Raw genomic sequence first — 17,072 nt, forward strand, 5'->3', positions numbered from 1 at the left:
CACACCCCTCAACGCTTGGAGCACCATCAACGCCTGGCTGGACACAGAAACAGCCACACACACACCTACACTGAGACACACACAAAAATACACACACATAACCGGAAAATAGCTGGAATTCCAGCGTGGCACCCGGACTGAGCAGCAGCAGATGCAGGAGGACTGTTGAATACACAGATGTTGGACGGACAGGAAAGCAAAGAGCGAGCCGAGATGAAAACTATTTTAATGCCTCGCGATGTCTTCATCGATTATGAACTGACCTGTTGAACTACATTTTACTCTCCGCCCATCTTTTATCCATCGGCCCTCCTTCCCCCTTCGCCCCCACTCCCATATGCAACACAGGGAAAACACACACTCTGCAACTGCCTCGGTATTGATCGGAGCTGGAGGGCGCGTTCGTGGTGTGTGTGCGTGAATTTGTGTGCGGTGGCGGAGTGGCCTCGCGGCTGGAATTGGGTTTCGTTTAGAGGACCTATTGATCCCTTTGAGTCTGCATCTGTGAGCGCTTGAATGTGGGTTTGCCCCGAGCAGAGAAATGAGTGTTACGGGAATGGTGCAGGACGCGTAAGAAAAGAAAACAAGAACAGTGCAGGAAAAAAAAGAGGAAGGTGGCTGTTAAAGAGGACACGGTTAACAGGAAGTCTAACAAGAAGGAGAGGAGACAAGCAGAAGAGGAAAAAGCCCCGGCTCTTCTCTACGGTCTTTGTAATTTTGGAAGATCCAACCAATCTTAGAGCTATCACAGAATACACCAATTGGGCATAACATTATGACACACCTTCCTAATATTGTGTAGCTTCTCCTTGTGCCTCTAAAACAGTTGTGACTCATCAGAGAATGGACATGGGCCTTCTGAGGGTGTCCTGTGGTGTCTGGCAACAACAGAATGATGTTAGTGGGGGGGGGCTTTTGAAGGGAGGGGCCTCTGTGGATCATCCCACAGATACTTGATCAGTTTGGGATCTAGTGAATTTGGAGGCCATGTCAACACCTGGTGCTGTTCTTCATGTTTTTTTAGTTGTTCCTAAAGTGTTTTTCTGTGTGTGCCTGTGTCAGGCTGCATCCTGCTGGGGATGGCTGCTGCCATCAAGGAGTGTCATTGCTTTGGGGTGGGGGTGTCTAGTCTGGTCTAGGTGAGTGCTACATGTCTAAGTAACATCCACATGAATGAATGCCAGGTCCAAAAGTTTCCCAGCAGAACACTGAACTGTCACAATGATGGTCAATGTTATTGACTTTTCCTATTAGTGGTTTTAATGTTGTGGCTGATCGGTGGAATATGTACCTGTAAAAATATTAATAGATGCTGCTGCACAATTATTTAATTCTGATTTTGGCCAGTGTATTGTCATTCTCATTGTCTTACTCATCTGTGTCGTATAACTAAATGACTAAATTACTGCTGCACAATAAGAACCAACGCACTAAATTAGGCTTTTGTCCCCATAAAATGTTCGTTATAGTCTATTGAAACTAAAGACCTAATGACAAAATCTGAAAAGCAGCGGAAAGTTGGATCGAGACTGTCTCAAGGCTTTCAGTTTATGGAAGCTATCACATCTCCGCTCCAAGAGACAAATGTACAGATAGATGAACGAATACTGTAGTGCGCAAAGAAAGGTCATCTCTGCTCAACCCAACATCATCAACTCCTTTTGAGGAGTAAGCAACTGCTGCTAACGAACAGCTGTCCCAGAAACCGTGACACACTTAGCGAAGCGGCCCTCTCAACGGATTGGTTAATGGCGTATTAATGATAGCGCAGTAACGATTACAGAAGCCTACAGCCCCTTCGTTACGGGTGTTGCCGCATGGTCAAGGAAAATCATAAATTGCATCAATTAGTATTTCCCAGACTCTGCAATTCTCCTGCTTCCTCCAAGGTGCATTTCAGGTATTAAAACGTCTCCAAGCGAGTGCAGTTCCTCAAAGACGCAAAGAGGAACCAATACGTAATCGCCCTTTGCCTCTGTTTGGGTGCAGTGGCGCTAGCAAATTTGTGTGCGGTGTGGTTTTATGATTAGCTAGCAGATGATCAGCGGGTTCTTCCCCACAGGGAAACAAAGTGCTCTCATCAACCTAATATACCAGATAAATCATACACGAACACATTAAGCCGCTAAAGCCACTGTGTGTATTTGTACGCGTCTTATGTTCAAACAGAGAGAGAGAGAGAGAGGCGAGAGAAAAATCTAGACTGGCATGTTTGGTGAGAGGGAGAGAGAATCCCCGTTTGGGCAAGGTCCCACTCGCGGCAAGACACTACAAAATTGTCGGAGCACAAAATCACCACCTGGCCATTTCTGGGAAAAGTTCCATTTTTTTTTCTTTCTCTCTCTCTTTGACACACACCCACGGGCCCTCGCAGATAATAGAAGGGCTAATCCGAGGAAATGTACAGGGTATAAATCACTTCCCAAGTGATGCAAGGCAGTAGTTTTACCGCCTGACACACCAGTATAACCCTTGCCATCTTCTCTACTTCTCTTTTTTGTCAGGAAGGAAGTCACCAGTCTGCGAGAGACAAGCTGCTGGGCGAAAGGTTAAATAAAGAAACGGGGTTTTTTGTCTTCCTTGGGTTAAAAAGGGAAGCCCGTTAGCTATATCTGGCTCTTGAAACTAGATGTACTCAACATCCTGAGCTGCAGCCCACAGCCACAGAGTCACATTGCATTCACTGTCGACGCTCTCGTACTTGAGTAGATGGTCCTTGGTGCTGCGGGTCTTCGTGAGGAACCTCTCGGCCAGCTTCTCCAGGTTGCGGCTGTAGTCCATCTCGATTTCGGCCTTCTTTCTGAAGAAGTCCTGCAGGTCCTGGAGCAGCTGCACCCTCAGCTCACACTGCTGGTCCAGACACTTGAGCTGCTCAGCCAGCTGGGCACGGATCTCTGCCAGGGTGGAAGGAAGAGGGAGAGAGAGAGAGTTAGAGATGACTTGTTAATTTGATTTTGGCGGCTACGACGCAGATGTAATCAGCACACTGAGGCGACGCAGGACACCTCATTCAGAACATTTGTTTTCCTTCATTTCACAAATCAAAGCGCCCCCCCCCCCCCCCAAAAAAAATGTTAAATACATGTAATTATCCATATAACTAGGGAGTCAGCCTGCACAAGTTACTGTTGGCGATGCAGCACTATCATTATGGTACATGTCACAACAACGTGCGAGTCTAAAGGATTTTGCTCTTTACAACTTACGAGGATGAGTGGCCGATCCGGAGAAACACCTGGCAGTGCCTGAAGCCTTTGCTGCAATCCACTCCCTTCCCAAAAGCTCAAACTGCTGAGCACGTCTGCACGTCATCATATTTATGAGAGCAAGTATATATATGTGTATGTGTGTGTGTGTGCAATCAGATATCATAGTGAACGCCGATCTCCAGAGGCAGCCATTTATCCTGGCTTATCACTTTTCATTTTCCTCCTGCCTCCTTCCCCCCCCACTCTCCCTCCTCCACGCTGCTCTCCAGTCTGGCCTCAAATTAATAGAGTGCACTCAGTGCAGACACACTCCGTGACCATATTCAATCACCGGCTACAAAAAAAATGTCTTTGAGAGAATCCTGCCCGCTGCAGCTACACACCAAGGCGCACCAACACATGCACCGACGCGCACATAGACACACACTTAAAGGTGATAAGCAAGATCAGCGCCGACAGCTGACAGATTAATGCTACGCTCTCACAGCCACTGCTGAGTAGACGGCGCAGGCATCCTATTCAAGAAACAAACACTCTGATTCTCAGCTCCGGCGTGGCCAGTCGGCCTCGACTCTCCTACCTTTACAGCGGTGGCTGTAGAGAAAGCGGATGGTCTTGGCCTCCATCCTGGCTCGAGTGCAGCGCAGACTCCCCTCAACTCACATTCGCGCACTCATTCAGACACACACAATGTCACAGGCGGCCAGGGAGTCAACAGCCCGTCCAGCCGACAGCCACCGTTGATGCTGCCTTTTGTGTTTAACAGCTGAGAGCGCAGTTTCTTGTTGCCACAAAGAGAAGTGGGGATATCTAAATGTGTCTGTGACCACACCGCTCCTCCCACTTCTCTCTGCCTCTCTCGCAAACACAGATCTAAAGAGTGAGCCACCAGCCGGCGGCTCTGTCCGGTCACAGCCACCCTTTGACGATTAAAAGGCCAGAACGGGGGCGTTTTGTGGCACCACAGCACAAATTAACGCATGCAACGCAGTCTACGCGTCTGCGCTAATGACCTGGTGTGGATATCCGCTTTGAGAACATGTTGTTGTCTCGCGGTGTGTTTGCGTGCGTGTTTGGGTGTAATTTGCTCATCGCACAGTGCTGTCAATGATGGAGAGTGAGTCAGTGTCCCTCCTCTTACAGCTCTGAAGAAGAAGGAGAAGAAACGGCACTCAAGATGGCGGCCTTGTAATTAGCCCGTGCGAGACAACAACAACACAACACCTCAGATGAAAGTCGATGCAGGAGGAGAACGTGGCGGAAAGCGTGCGCTAATCGGCGCGGAGGCGGCTCGCATACGTAGGGAAAAAGGTAACACTGGTCCCATGTGACCCCAGTGTTTAGAAAGCAGGTTTAATTGGGGGGAAGGTTAATTTAATAGGGAGGCCACAAAACCCTGTGCGGGCCCCTAAAATTAGGATGAAGATTGACTTTGACAGCTTGCCCCATTTACAAAATACATGGCTGTGTGACACCGCTAACCTCGAGTTTTCCACACCTATTGGTACTGGCTGCAAAACTGAATTTCCCATAGGAATGTAAAAAAATAAATAAAAAATGTTTTCATTATCTTAACCATCCTTAGAGACAGAAGGCTTGCTGCAGCCAAGAGGTGAGACACCGTCAAATAAGATCAATGCAGCTCTTCCCTTCGGCCTCGTCCTTCTGCTAAGGTCACAGCAAGTAAGTAAGTGGGATGTGAACTGGAATTTGATTCCTTCCACCCCCTTCAGACAGCTCGGTCAGATTTTCCAGGCAGATGGGAGCAGGTCTTGTAATCGAGGTTCTGGGATTCTACTTTACCGATGCTCTCCTCGACATTTTCCCCTCCCTCCCCGTTTCCTCTCCGCCTCCTCTGTCTGTAGTGCTAAGGAACCGTCCACCTTTGTCTGTGTGAGTCTCGTCCACACACTTAACTCTCCAGTCCCACTACGACCGTAACTGAGACCTCCGGCAAAAGGAGATGCTTGCTAATTTAGAAACAGCCAACATCATGTTTACATATTGCATTTTGTCCGTCTACAGAAGGTACAGGACAGTGACACCACCTGGCGACTTTGACGGCCTTTTCTTCTCCAGCATCTGTCTCTATTTGCAGTCACAGCAGCCACCTGTTTGTTTGTTTTGGCATGCGAACAAGTGACATCAGTGCATCCGTATGTCTGCCGCTCTTTGCAGAAGAACAGAAAGCTCACGGACGAGTATGAAATGGCCGAAACCTGAAGTGTGTTTTCTTTTTCCTCTTTCAGTATTCAGACCAAGCCTGGGCCGTCTAATCATCCATTATTGATTAGGCCCTGAGGATGAAAGACAAATATAAAAGGAGAGGTGATGGGGGGAGACAGTGTAGCTGATGTTTTCTCACAGCGTGTCTGGGTTTGCCTCATAGATTGTATAAAGATGGAAGGCGGAAAAAGTCCTCAAAGGTGACGTCAAAGCAAGTAGAGCTCCCCCTGGTGTCTGGCTGCAGTATAGGTCATAAGCTCCACCCCCCCATGTTAGTGGATGGGACTTGGGCCAAACTAAAACACTAAAGTACACATCAAATAAAAAATTTCAAAGATGTTTTTCTGTCAATTTAGGTAGGTAATATATTGCTAATGTATACTCAAGTGTCCATTATTCTGAGTAGTTTTGTTTTAGTTGTTATTTGACGCTATAGGAACGGGATGTGACATCATGATCACTACAAGCTGCCATGCCAACCACCATGTTCTGTAGCACCTTGAGTTAGAAAAAAAAAGTAGATGAGTACAGTGTGTAATCCAACATTCCTTGTAACTGGTGGAGGTAGAGCAGAGAGTAGTATTAAACAAAAACGCACATCAGTCTTGCGCAAGTGTTGATGGGTTATTAATAACGCGGCTCCGCATGGCTCCACTCTCAGACCATACTGCGCAGACTCTGGCTCCAAAGTCGCAAGATGACGCCGCCAATACCCCCGGGAAACTGGCATCAGCTTGGCCAATGTGGCCAAAGTGGGGGATGTGTCATCCATATTTATATACAGTCTATGGTCTGCCTCAAATGAAACCTGCACGATATGCTGCTGCATGCCAACAAAAATGCTGCAAAACGCAACCAGCCTCATCAAACCCATCTCATTCTGGCAAGCACAAAGTGAAGGCTAAAAATAGTTCTCCCTGCAACATTACCTTTTGTAACTGGAGTTAGTTTTTGGAGGGAATTAACCGCTAGCTTTAGGCTGTTCTGTTGGTAGCTGACAGAAGTGATGATTGCTCTGGATGCTCTTCGGTTCTGGCCTAGATACAAAAGCCACACATTACTGCTGCGAGGGCTCATTATACCTGAAAACACCCAGGGCTATGGCTGCAACACACACACACACACACACACACACACACACACACACACACACACACACACAAACACACACATTCAGCAATGCGATGCTCCGGGTCCTAGCTGTCACTCTGAACTGTTTTGACAGCAGCTATCCTGGCCTGCTCCTGGAAGCCCCACCCCAGTTCTGTCCTCCTCTATTACTTTATTGTTATCGTAGCAGCACACACACACACACACAGACACAAACACACACCTACTTGCAACTGTTTACAAGTGGATGTGATGAGTGTTTGAGACAAGACTTGAATTGGCTGGAGAGGGAGTGTGACAAAGCGTACAGACCACAGAGGAGCAGACTAGCACAGTCATGCTGATATGAAGAAAGGTTTTAGTTTTCTGCACCAATGGTCTCCTTTTAGGTATTCATATACAACGGTCAACCATAACATCACTGGTCTATTGAATGACTATGGAAAAATGGTGAAAGTGGAAGTATTAAAAGAACCAAAACTGTGGAGGTTGGACGACTGGGGTCAAATCATGAGCTCTTGAGGGGTGTTCCAGGTCTGAATTGGTCAGTAAGCCGAAACCGCGACAGGGTCATGGGCAATCAAGGCTCACTGATGCATGTGGCGAGCAAAGGCTGACCAGTGCAGTGCAATTCAGCAGACGAGCTACTGTAGCTTAAACTGCTGAACAGGTTAATGCTGGTTCTGATACAAAGGTGTCAGAACACAATGCATCACAGTTTGCTTTGTATGGGGCTGCATAGGCGCCGACCAGTCACCTGTGTCCATGCTGACCCGTGTTCACTGCCAGGAACATCTACAATAGAAGAAGGTGACCTGCTTTGATTAATCATGTTTCCTGTCACATCCTGTCACGCCCTGGCGGCTACGCGTCGCTTAGCTCCTTTGCCATAGAGGTGTGCTTGGTCTGTAACAATGTCCCAGGTTTTCCAGAGGAACAGTGCATAGTAAAATTGCACTGGTTGATGGTTTTAACATTGTGACTGATCTATGTACAGTATTATGCACATCTGGATTTGTAAACCCCCATTCATTTACTATTATATATTGATAAAACACAGATTCAAGGGCTATTTTAGATTAATTAAGTGACTAAGTGTTTAAGCAACTGATGCGTATTGTTTTCAACTGCAAAAACAGGTATTTTGGAATTTGCAACTCTGAATTTAATTTATCTACTGATGCAGTTTTGGTAATTTTGGTCTAATGTCTTGCTACAACCTTTCTGGAGGTCTGACTGCTTGCGTTTTTTGATCCTGTTGAACACTGCACACTTCCCAGATCTCTATTCAACATTACGATGAATAGCAACCAAGCTGCAGCCCAACTGGAATTGTCCTTTAAATGCTCTCTGCCAGCACTGAGTGTTAAGTGCCCATGACCAGTGCCAGGTAATCATAATCACAGCAGGAACACACACTCAGCTCCGGTTAACGACTTCTGAGTAGTCCAAGACAACCAATCGGGAGATGTCGCTACCAGCAAGGTACAATATTACATTCTTCTTTCTCCGGTTTTCGAGGGTGTGCGTGTGAGCACGCGTAAGCGCTGTGTTTATGCAGTAAGGCCTGGTCTTTGTTGCTCCGGGGGCTGATACTGCAGTACAGACTACGTAGCGGTGGAAAAGAGGAGGGGGAGCAGAAAGGGGGAGGTAATGGTTTTGAGTTGTACCACTGTGAGCTCATACTATTGTCCTCGGAAGAATGAAAGGAGCAGAAAGAAAAGGGAGAAAGAAACACAAAGTAGTGTAAAAAGGGTGAGTAAGAGGGCGGGCACTGCGTCAGGGCGAATAATACGTCCATTCATCCCTGTACACACAGGAAGAGAGGACAGAGAGGACAGGAAGTCAGCCGGACCAGTTCACTGCCAGTAGGGAGCACACGGGAGGGGAGGGTCGTGCTAAAACAACTACAGGAAGCGTGTGTGTGTGTGTGTGTGTGTGTGTGTGTGTGAAAGAAGGAGTGCAGCAGGATGGGGGGTTGGACAGAGGTACATGTGAGTGTGTGTGTTTCTCCAAATGAAAGGGCCTGAAGAAAAACAGGCAGCTGCGGAGTTCACCAATATAACCCTCCGAACCTGAAACCAGGCCGGAAAAGAGGGACGAGAGAAAGAGAGAGAGAGAGAGAAACTGGGCCAGGGGTTTGCAGGTTGAAAGGGGAAAGAGGAAAAGGGAGGGGAGGGGGGGTGAAGTGTGTGTGTCTGTATGTGCGTCGGCAGCTCAATGAGTAGGCCGACTGAAGCCTCAGGTTGCAGGTAGTATTTTCTAATAAGATTCTTCAGTGGGGTGGACTCTATTAGTTCCAGACATGTCTGCCTAATAGTCCGTCAGCGTGCACACACACACACACACACACATATATGCACACGCATATGAACGAGCAAGTGAAGAGGGGAGCAGGGGAAAAGATAGAATTACAGTACAGTAAGTGTTGGAGGGAAAGCTATTGCAGGAATGGAAAGATTCTAGCCAATGTCTTTTACTTGGGTCTGGACATTTCCTCCAAAAACAAACACACACACACACACACACACACACACACACACACACACACACACAAACGCGCGCACACATTAAAATTTAAAGCCATTTCCTCTCTCACCCAGAGCCTAAAAACTTTAGGAAAAGTAGTGTCGTCTTGAGGAGGCGAGTTAACAAGCGTAGTGACTTCTAGACGTGGAAAACGCTGCTGAAGCCAAACCACAGCAAATATAGTGTGCAGCGAGCAGAAGGGAGGAGAGAGAGGGAAAGAGAGAGAGAAAGGCGTGCAGGCGGTGAGAAATAAAAAGCTACTCTGAGCTACGGCATGAATAAGTAAAGAACAGGAGTTTTCAGAAGGTAAGATTTATCGGCAGTGTCTTTCTGGTACTTCACGAATTTCGGTTTTCGACCCAACTGAGTAATGGAGAACAGAGTGCTGCTGAAGAACGTCTACGGGACGGCAAGAAAGTAAACTCTACGCAGCACGCAAAACACAATAAAACCAACGGCTGTCCGAGAACGGAGCTCACCGGGCAAACATATATGGGCTTGAAACACTTCATGATTTGTAAAGCATTTTATTAACAAGTTAGGAGAATAAGGAGGAGCTGGACGTCTTGAAGGAATAGTTAAGCATTTGGAAAATGAACTTTACAACGTTTCCCGTAGGTTTACAGCTTTTAGGGGCGGGGTTTGGGGGGGCTATGCTTTATATAGAAGGATAATCATGTATGTCTGTTTAATATCAAGCAGCGGGGGAAATTAAATAAACAGCTTGTTGAGCTTTGCATAATGGGAACTGAATTTGTATATGAGTAGCTCTGAAGCCCACTAATGAATAAGTTATATATCAACTCTTTAACCCATGCAAAACCAAAAGTGTCACAATGACAGTCCAACTATCTATCTTTATCTTCAGTGGCTCTGAATAGCTTATGGAGAGAGAGAGAGTTACAGTCACCTAGTATGCAAAACTCTTTCACAGTCTTGTATTCAACAGTCATACAATGAGACAGCTTCCACCGGACCTACTTCCTCATTTTTTGGTGTTCGGCGAGCGGTTCATTAGTAGTGATGGCTGACACCTGGATTGATGTGATTGCTAATCTATATCTGTCTCTCTCTCTCTGCTTTGGTTTGGCTTGGTTGAGTCGATCCCTGGTTTGGTTTTGGCACCCGCTGCAGACGTGATCGATTTGCTGACTGCCTAAGTCATAACAGTAAATTCACTTTGTTTAAAAGATTCATGCGTGTTCTCCACATTTTGTCCTTCCTTTGAGCAGCGTGGTGACAGCCTACGACTTTCTTGACTCTTATCTTGACATAGCCATGACATTGTTAAGACAGGAGTAAAAAACTAAGGTCCCAGTTGGTGCACTTCTCAACCAGCTTGAAGAAAGAAAGTGACAACCAAGTTTCCCAAAATTTTAAACTCTTTCTGTAATGCTATGGATGTCCGATATTGAAGTACTGGTGTGCACATGGCAGTCCCAACATACGTCTCAACTAATTTAAGCTTAGGAATAGTATTAATCTTGTCGGCCGTGTCTTTACCAAAAAGTTGTACTTGAACACACCGTGCAGACCATTGCTGACAGCCATCTGGCTAATAAGTTCTGTGCTTGCGTAAAAGGAAATAGTTCTAGCATTTACCATTTAGCGGAAAGCTAGGAAGCTAGGAAGAGCTAAAAACCTGAAACATGCCGACCAGATGACCACGTCGCTGGGAAAACATTTGTGCATTGGTGCGTTCAAATGAGATAAAGATGTAAAACGAGAATAGCAGTCTGTGTGTGTCTCCTCTTGACTGTTTGTTTACTTTCATTACATCTGTACTGGTTTGCCTTGCTGAAAAGCTAATCAGCTAAGATTCTTCATCCTGAATCAGCTGAAAAACTGCCATCATGTGTCCAACTTCCTCTGCAGCAAAAATGGCCGACTGTTGGCTTGGTGCGTCACAGCTCTAAGACCAAGATGTTCTACATAAGAACCTTACCCAGCAAATAAAACCCGCTAAAATTAAATTCAATTATGTGACTGAAGGTACACCTCACTTTACCCGCAAAATAAAGCATGAGTCCTGTAATCACCTCCATGGTGGTTGTGAAGGAGCAGGGAGAGGAGGAGGCTGAGTGAGAGGAACATTCAAAGGAGGTGACAGGGAGGGGAGTGGGGGAGTTTTTGTGGGGGTTAGTACTCAGCGGGGGTAAATTCCTTCCTCGGCGCTACTCCACACCTCTCCGGTCAGATCAGGAAGTCATTAACCCTTTACTAGACAGGGAGATGCTTTATCTCCAGCTGTAGAGCACAGCAACAGGAGACAGAGAGAGAGAGAGAGGGGAAGATGAGACGTGGCTTCTGATGATATGTGTGTTCTCTGTTAATGCATCTGTGGCCTGGGCCATGTGGGCTCCCGTCAGGGTTCCTTGCACCCCGTGAGCCGGGAGCATAGGTCAAGGGTCAGGGGGTCACACAGCCTCTGGAGAGGGTCCGTCTCCCACGTAAGCCAACTGGTTGAAAACATCTACAATAATCCCTTTTAACTATGAAGAATGCTAGTTTTTAACTATTCCTGCAGCAAGTCTGCTCCCCAATCAGATCATTATTGGTGTAAATGCACTCAGGAGAATATTCTACCTTTTCTACCATGAAGCATTTACCCTTCCCGACACCAGCAGCCATTTCCAGCCATCACGTGCTCTGATTCCTGGTGGCAGAGGGGCTGTAGGGTTGGAGCATGGGGGGCTGGGTTTTTTTTTATGCATAATGAAAGACACTGCTTATCAAAAGTTAACTAGCTCCTCGCCCATTCACAGCCCCTGTCTGCTCTACTAACCCAGTCTAGAAAAGGCGTCGGGGGAGGGGTGTGTCACACGGATGCGGGAACTATAGAAGATTTTCAGAGAAAGAATTTAAAAAACAGATCAGGGTTGCAACTAATAATTCTTTTCAGTATTATTTTTTATTTATCTCAGCTACAATTTAGTCATGAATCGGATGTACACAGATCAAGCATAGCCTTATGACCAACTCCCTAATATTGTGTAGGTCTCCCTTGTGCCTCCAAAACAATTGTGACTCATCAGAGAATGGACATGGGCCTTCTGAGGGTGTCCTGTGATGTCTGGCCTTTGAGGGGAGGGGCCTCTATGGATCATCCCACAGATACTTGATCAGTTTTTTAGTTGTTCCTAAAGCATTTTTGTGTGTGTGCCTGTGTCAGGCTGCGTCCTGCTGGGGATGGCTGCCTGCACGTTATACTATAACTCATCAGCTCACAAAATTCGTGACCGGCCATCTTGAATTCGTGGCCTCCGGGCTTACGTGTGTGTGTGCTTGTATGTAGCACCACCTCAAGGGTACCGTCCACCTGGTGTCACCTCCATTTCCTGCCTCTGCTGGACACAGCCATCTGGGCCTCAGTCTGTTCCAACAGGCTTCATCTCCGTCCCTCTCTCCATCTCACTTGTTCCCTAACTCTGGCGCACGCAGACACACACAGGGCTCGCTGTGGCGATGCCAACCATGACTGTATAGTGATCTATGCCATCTGTCTGAGGAGGTATGGATCGGTATCAGACAAAAACCACACACACAACACAACCAACATATCATCTTGAGCCAACAGGGGAGGCAATATTAAGCCGAGTTGTCCCACTGTGTGTGTGTGCGCACACCCTTTCCAGTGTTTCAAAATGGCCAGTGCCTAACACCCCCTTTAATCAGCTTAGCAGCCAGTCAAGGGATTTGACTAATCCACAACACAAGCATGCGAAGAAACCCACCGAGTGTGTGTCTGCCTGTCTGTCTGCGCGAGTGGTCTGTCTGACAGTGTGTGTGCAGTGCATCTAAGCACCGAGCTTTACAAGAATCATTCAAAACTACTTTGAAATAGCAGCGGGACGACTGTCATGTGTAGACGCATCACCGGGGCGGGTAAAAGGTTTTTTCTGATAATAAAGACCAGAACAAACCTTGTCATAATTCTAGAGAATAAATGACAGCGTGAAATGACTCACTGCTTTCATATTAAACAGTTATCAACCATGCAGTCATCCCTTAGGTTTTCTTTTACTTCTCAGAAGCAGTCACATCATCACCAGTGTTTCACAAGGACGTTGAGGGCTGTGCAGGCATGTGCACATTAAAGCCCTCCTGAGGGAAGCATCAGTGCTTTTAAAGTGGTGAGTAATAACCTCCCTCTATCATCTGATAGTTGTCCATGACAGCTATTGTCACGGCAAGCTGCAGATGCAGGACACTAAACATGTGTACGTGACTGGTATGTACGTCCTTACGCAGCAGCGCTCTTATCACGACATTCCAAGAAACATCAGAGGCATGCCTGAAAATGGATGTAGGAAAATGGTAAGAGAAGGCGATAGAGGATACAGTGAGAGCTGAACCGGCAACACACGAGTTGAAGGCTGTATCTGCTGATGGCCGCCGATCCTTATCCGAGTACCATAGGAAGGCAGTGAGGCCGGGGGAAGAGAGCGAAGGGATATATGTTCCATCAAACAAAGGATGAGACTCAGAACGGCATATACGCCGATCAGGCATAACATTAAGACCACCCTCCTAATACTGTGTAGGACACAACTGTTTTGGAGGCCTCCCTTGTGCCTCCAAAACAGTCGTAAACCTTCTGAGGGGGTCCTGTGGTGTCTGGGAACAGGATGTTGTTAGTGGGTGCCTTTGGGTCCTATGGGTTGAGGGGAGGGGCCTCTGTGGATCATCCCACAGATACTTGTCAGTTTGGAATTTGGAGGCCAGGTCAACACATTGTGCCGTTCTTGTTTTTGATGTTGGTCCTAAACCATTTTTGTGTGCAAGGCTGCATCCTGCTGAGGATGGCTGCTGCCATCAAGGAGTGTCATTGCTATGCTATGGGTATGTCTAAGTAACATCCACACCAATGAATGCCAGGTCCAAAAGTTTCCCAGCAGAACACTGAATTGTCACAAGATGGTTAATGTTATTTACTTCTCCTGTCAGTGGTCATAATGTTATGTCTGATTGGTGTAGCAATGCAGCGGTCACTTTTAATGTCACTTTTAATGCACAGCTTGTTTGCATGAGTGTGCAGCCATATGTGTGTCATCATCTTCTCCAGATTCTACAATGCGAAGATTTACTTCCGTTTGCTTCTTCTATTCTGTTTTTTAATGTTTAACAGACAAACAGACATGGTAAAATTAATGGATACACCAGTGGTTGCAGCCCTAAAGTGTATGACTGAAAATGATACCACAGTTTATGTGTTGGAGACAGTATGAGTAAGTCCCAACCAATATCCAACAACTACTGAATTATCTTGCTTCAATAAAAAAAAATCAAACATAACCACCGACAAACCCAAAAGACATAACCATTGTTGTCGACAAATGTTTCACAGATCTCCTTTTCCGCCTTCGGTCCCAACTTTGTTACCAAATATCACTAATGGAAAAAATGGCTGCACCATTTCCTGCTAATGTGCAAGAGCCTGTAACAACATCCGGTTGTAAAAGTGTCACGCACATGTAGGCAAAGTGAGGAGGAAGACGCCATCGTTACAGTAAGAGCTCCATGGGTGTCTTTCGGGACACTTAATCCCTTCCCCTCTGCTGCCGCAATTGAACAGCGCACATAAAAGTGTTTTATACTTTGTTAATATTGTGCCACAACCACAAAATATAGGGAACATTGGACGCATCTTCACCGCCAAGGGTGTAAGTAATAGGCTGTAAACTACATAGCCAGTTGTCTCACTACGCCCTTGGCCTAAACACAGTGATCCGGAAACCCTGCATGTTTGTGCCAAGAAAGTGTAGGGGCTATAATAAACCTACGAAAGCTAAGGTTATACTAGAAGTAAACTGTTTATGTCACAATTAGTGTGTGGGTCAGAGAGGTACAGCCTATATGCAGCAACTGCAATCTCCCCATTCCCCTCCAGTGCCTCTATTTTGCCCTCTCTCTCCAACCCACTGCTCCAAAGGTATAACTCATTCTCATGTCATCTAATGTGCGTAAGTGTGTGCGTTCGCACACTATGGAGAAGTGGCCTTGCAGTGTAACGACTGCTGCAGAGGCACCGGGGAGCCTAAGGTTGCCGGTGATGACAGGTTGACCAGTGAAATATGGCGACCATTTCAACCAAGCGACAGTCTGTCACTACAACTCTTGCAGATCTAAGGCACGGGAACGCAAGGAACAGTTACAATCTGCATGTAATACGAGCAGAGCCCCATCCTGTGTGCTCCACACCCCATGGAGAATGCAGTCTTGCGGTGTGCATACTCTCAAACGTTGGGCACACTGAGCCAATAAACCGTTTTCCACAATGAAGATCCAATTCAGCCTGTTAGTTGAATTCATCCTCAATTGCATTCCCACCAGCTCACGCAGCCTCCAAGTGCCTGTACCTAAATGCTGCAGGGAAGGCAGAAACTGGGCCAGTGTGCACGAAGAGGCTCCCAGCGAGGAGGACAACTCAACACCTCAGCGCAAGAAACCACCGCAACCGAGTCTGGTTGAAAAGCACAAAAATGACGCAAGGGATTCCACTGTGAAAAACGCTCTTTTTGCTCCTCTCTCAATCCGTTTCCCTGCAGCATTGTTCTGTCTTTAACCGCTTTTACACCGAGTCGCTTTCACGATAACAAAGGAACTCCGTTCTCCTGAGGCGGACAAACAAGAGCAGCAAGTACAGACTCACTACGCTTCTTTCCGATGGTGCCTTTTACAGTAAGCAATCAGTGTAAAAAAGTCGATCTAGATCAGGATTAGTTCCTCGGGGTGGCATTTACTTCAAGTATCACAGAAAACAGTTGCAGATGCAGTCACTGCAACTACACAGTAAATGACACACTGACAGATTAGGTTATGTCATGGATTATCAGATTTAGCGTAATAAATCCCCATGTGATAAAAACGATGCTTGTTGTAAAAAAAAAAAAAAAAAAGGGGGTCGGGTGAAGACTCGTGTCATTGTTCAGTTCACCACACCGGGAGGCCAATGTCTGACTTTTTCATACAAGATTAGCCCTTTAATGAATATTTTGGCCTTTGAGACATTGTAGAATTCAGGAAAATGAGATTATAGAAGGGTCATTCATTTCAGCAGGCTTAATATGAGAGTGAAACAGATTACACAAATCAGTGTCTGCAAGCTACCGTCTCCGAACTCACTTCATACTCATTATTTGCATGAATATTTCTCTAAATTAAACCACACATCGGGACACAAAACGTGCACCTCGGCGAAGGATTTGAGAATAAAGCAAGATTTTTCGAGCATTCAAAGATGCCACTAATGCATTTTGGTAATGCTGCAGCTGGAAGGGTAAAGCGGGGTAAAGCAGTTTAGAGTTAGAACATTACAGTCTTCTAATCCATCTAACAGGATGGGGTGCACCGTAGAGAGCATGAGTAAACTTACATAACTGAAAGAAAAAATATCCCAGGGACGGGAACTTGGAAACCTGGCCAGCAGCATAAAAACCGAGCACTTTTCACACTTCTTTACGGCCTCGTATTCTGTGACAGTCTGGAAACAGTAAAACGACAAAACCAGACGAGAGGACTGGTTTTCCTTTTAGAGTTTTTGACAATAAGATTTGTAGCTGCTTTGACGTGATCGTTGCAGATGCCCCCCCCCCCCCCCCCGCCCCCTTTAAGGCAGGTGTGTGATTTGCTGTATACTCAGCGAGTGGCTGGCATATATCAGACTCCATTAACCCCGCAGCAGAGCCAGTCAGAGTCAGCTCGATCTCACCGACTAAATGTCAGTCATCCTTTGTGGGGCTCGGTGTTACGGGCTCCACGTTTCCACGGTGCGCTCAAGTAAAAAGACTGCAACAACACAAGGAGGAAATAACTGTCTTTTCCCAGAATCCTCAGAGATTCGCTCACCTGCAGTCGGCCTGAGGTCACTAACAGACAATGAACGCATCCTTTGTGCTGCTCAAAACATGCACGCGGTTGTTTTGCTTTCCGACACATACTTGCCTACTTAGCGAGCGTGACATTTCCCCCGCATGACTGTCCCTGCAGCTCAAATAT

At 46.5% G+C, this 17,072-nt stretch overlaps 1 protein-coding gene across 2 annotated transcripts in view; it reads right to left on the reverse strand.

The window, feature by feature from the left end:
• The window catches only part of srgap2 (SLIT-ROBO Rho GTPase activating protein 2), a 60,315-nt gene that overhangs the window by 23,580 nt on the left and 19,663 nt on the right, over window positions 1-17,072 (reverse strand). For both annotated transcript variants that reach the window (XM_084543557.1, XM_084543556.1), the window contains exon 2: window positions 2,702-2,894. In XM_084543557.1, the coding sequence (XP_084399683.1) occupies window positions 2,702-2,894 (193 nt within the window). The remainder of the gene's footprint in view (window positions 1-2,701; window positions 2,895-17,072) is intronic.

This window comes from Chelon labrosus (genome assembly GCF_963514085.1).
Source record: "Chelon labrosus genome assembly, chromosome: 4".
Classification (NCBI taxonomy): Eukaryota; Metazoa; Chordata; class Actinopteri; order Mugiliformes; family Mugilidae; genus Chelon; species Chelon labrosus.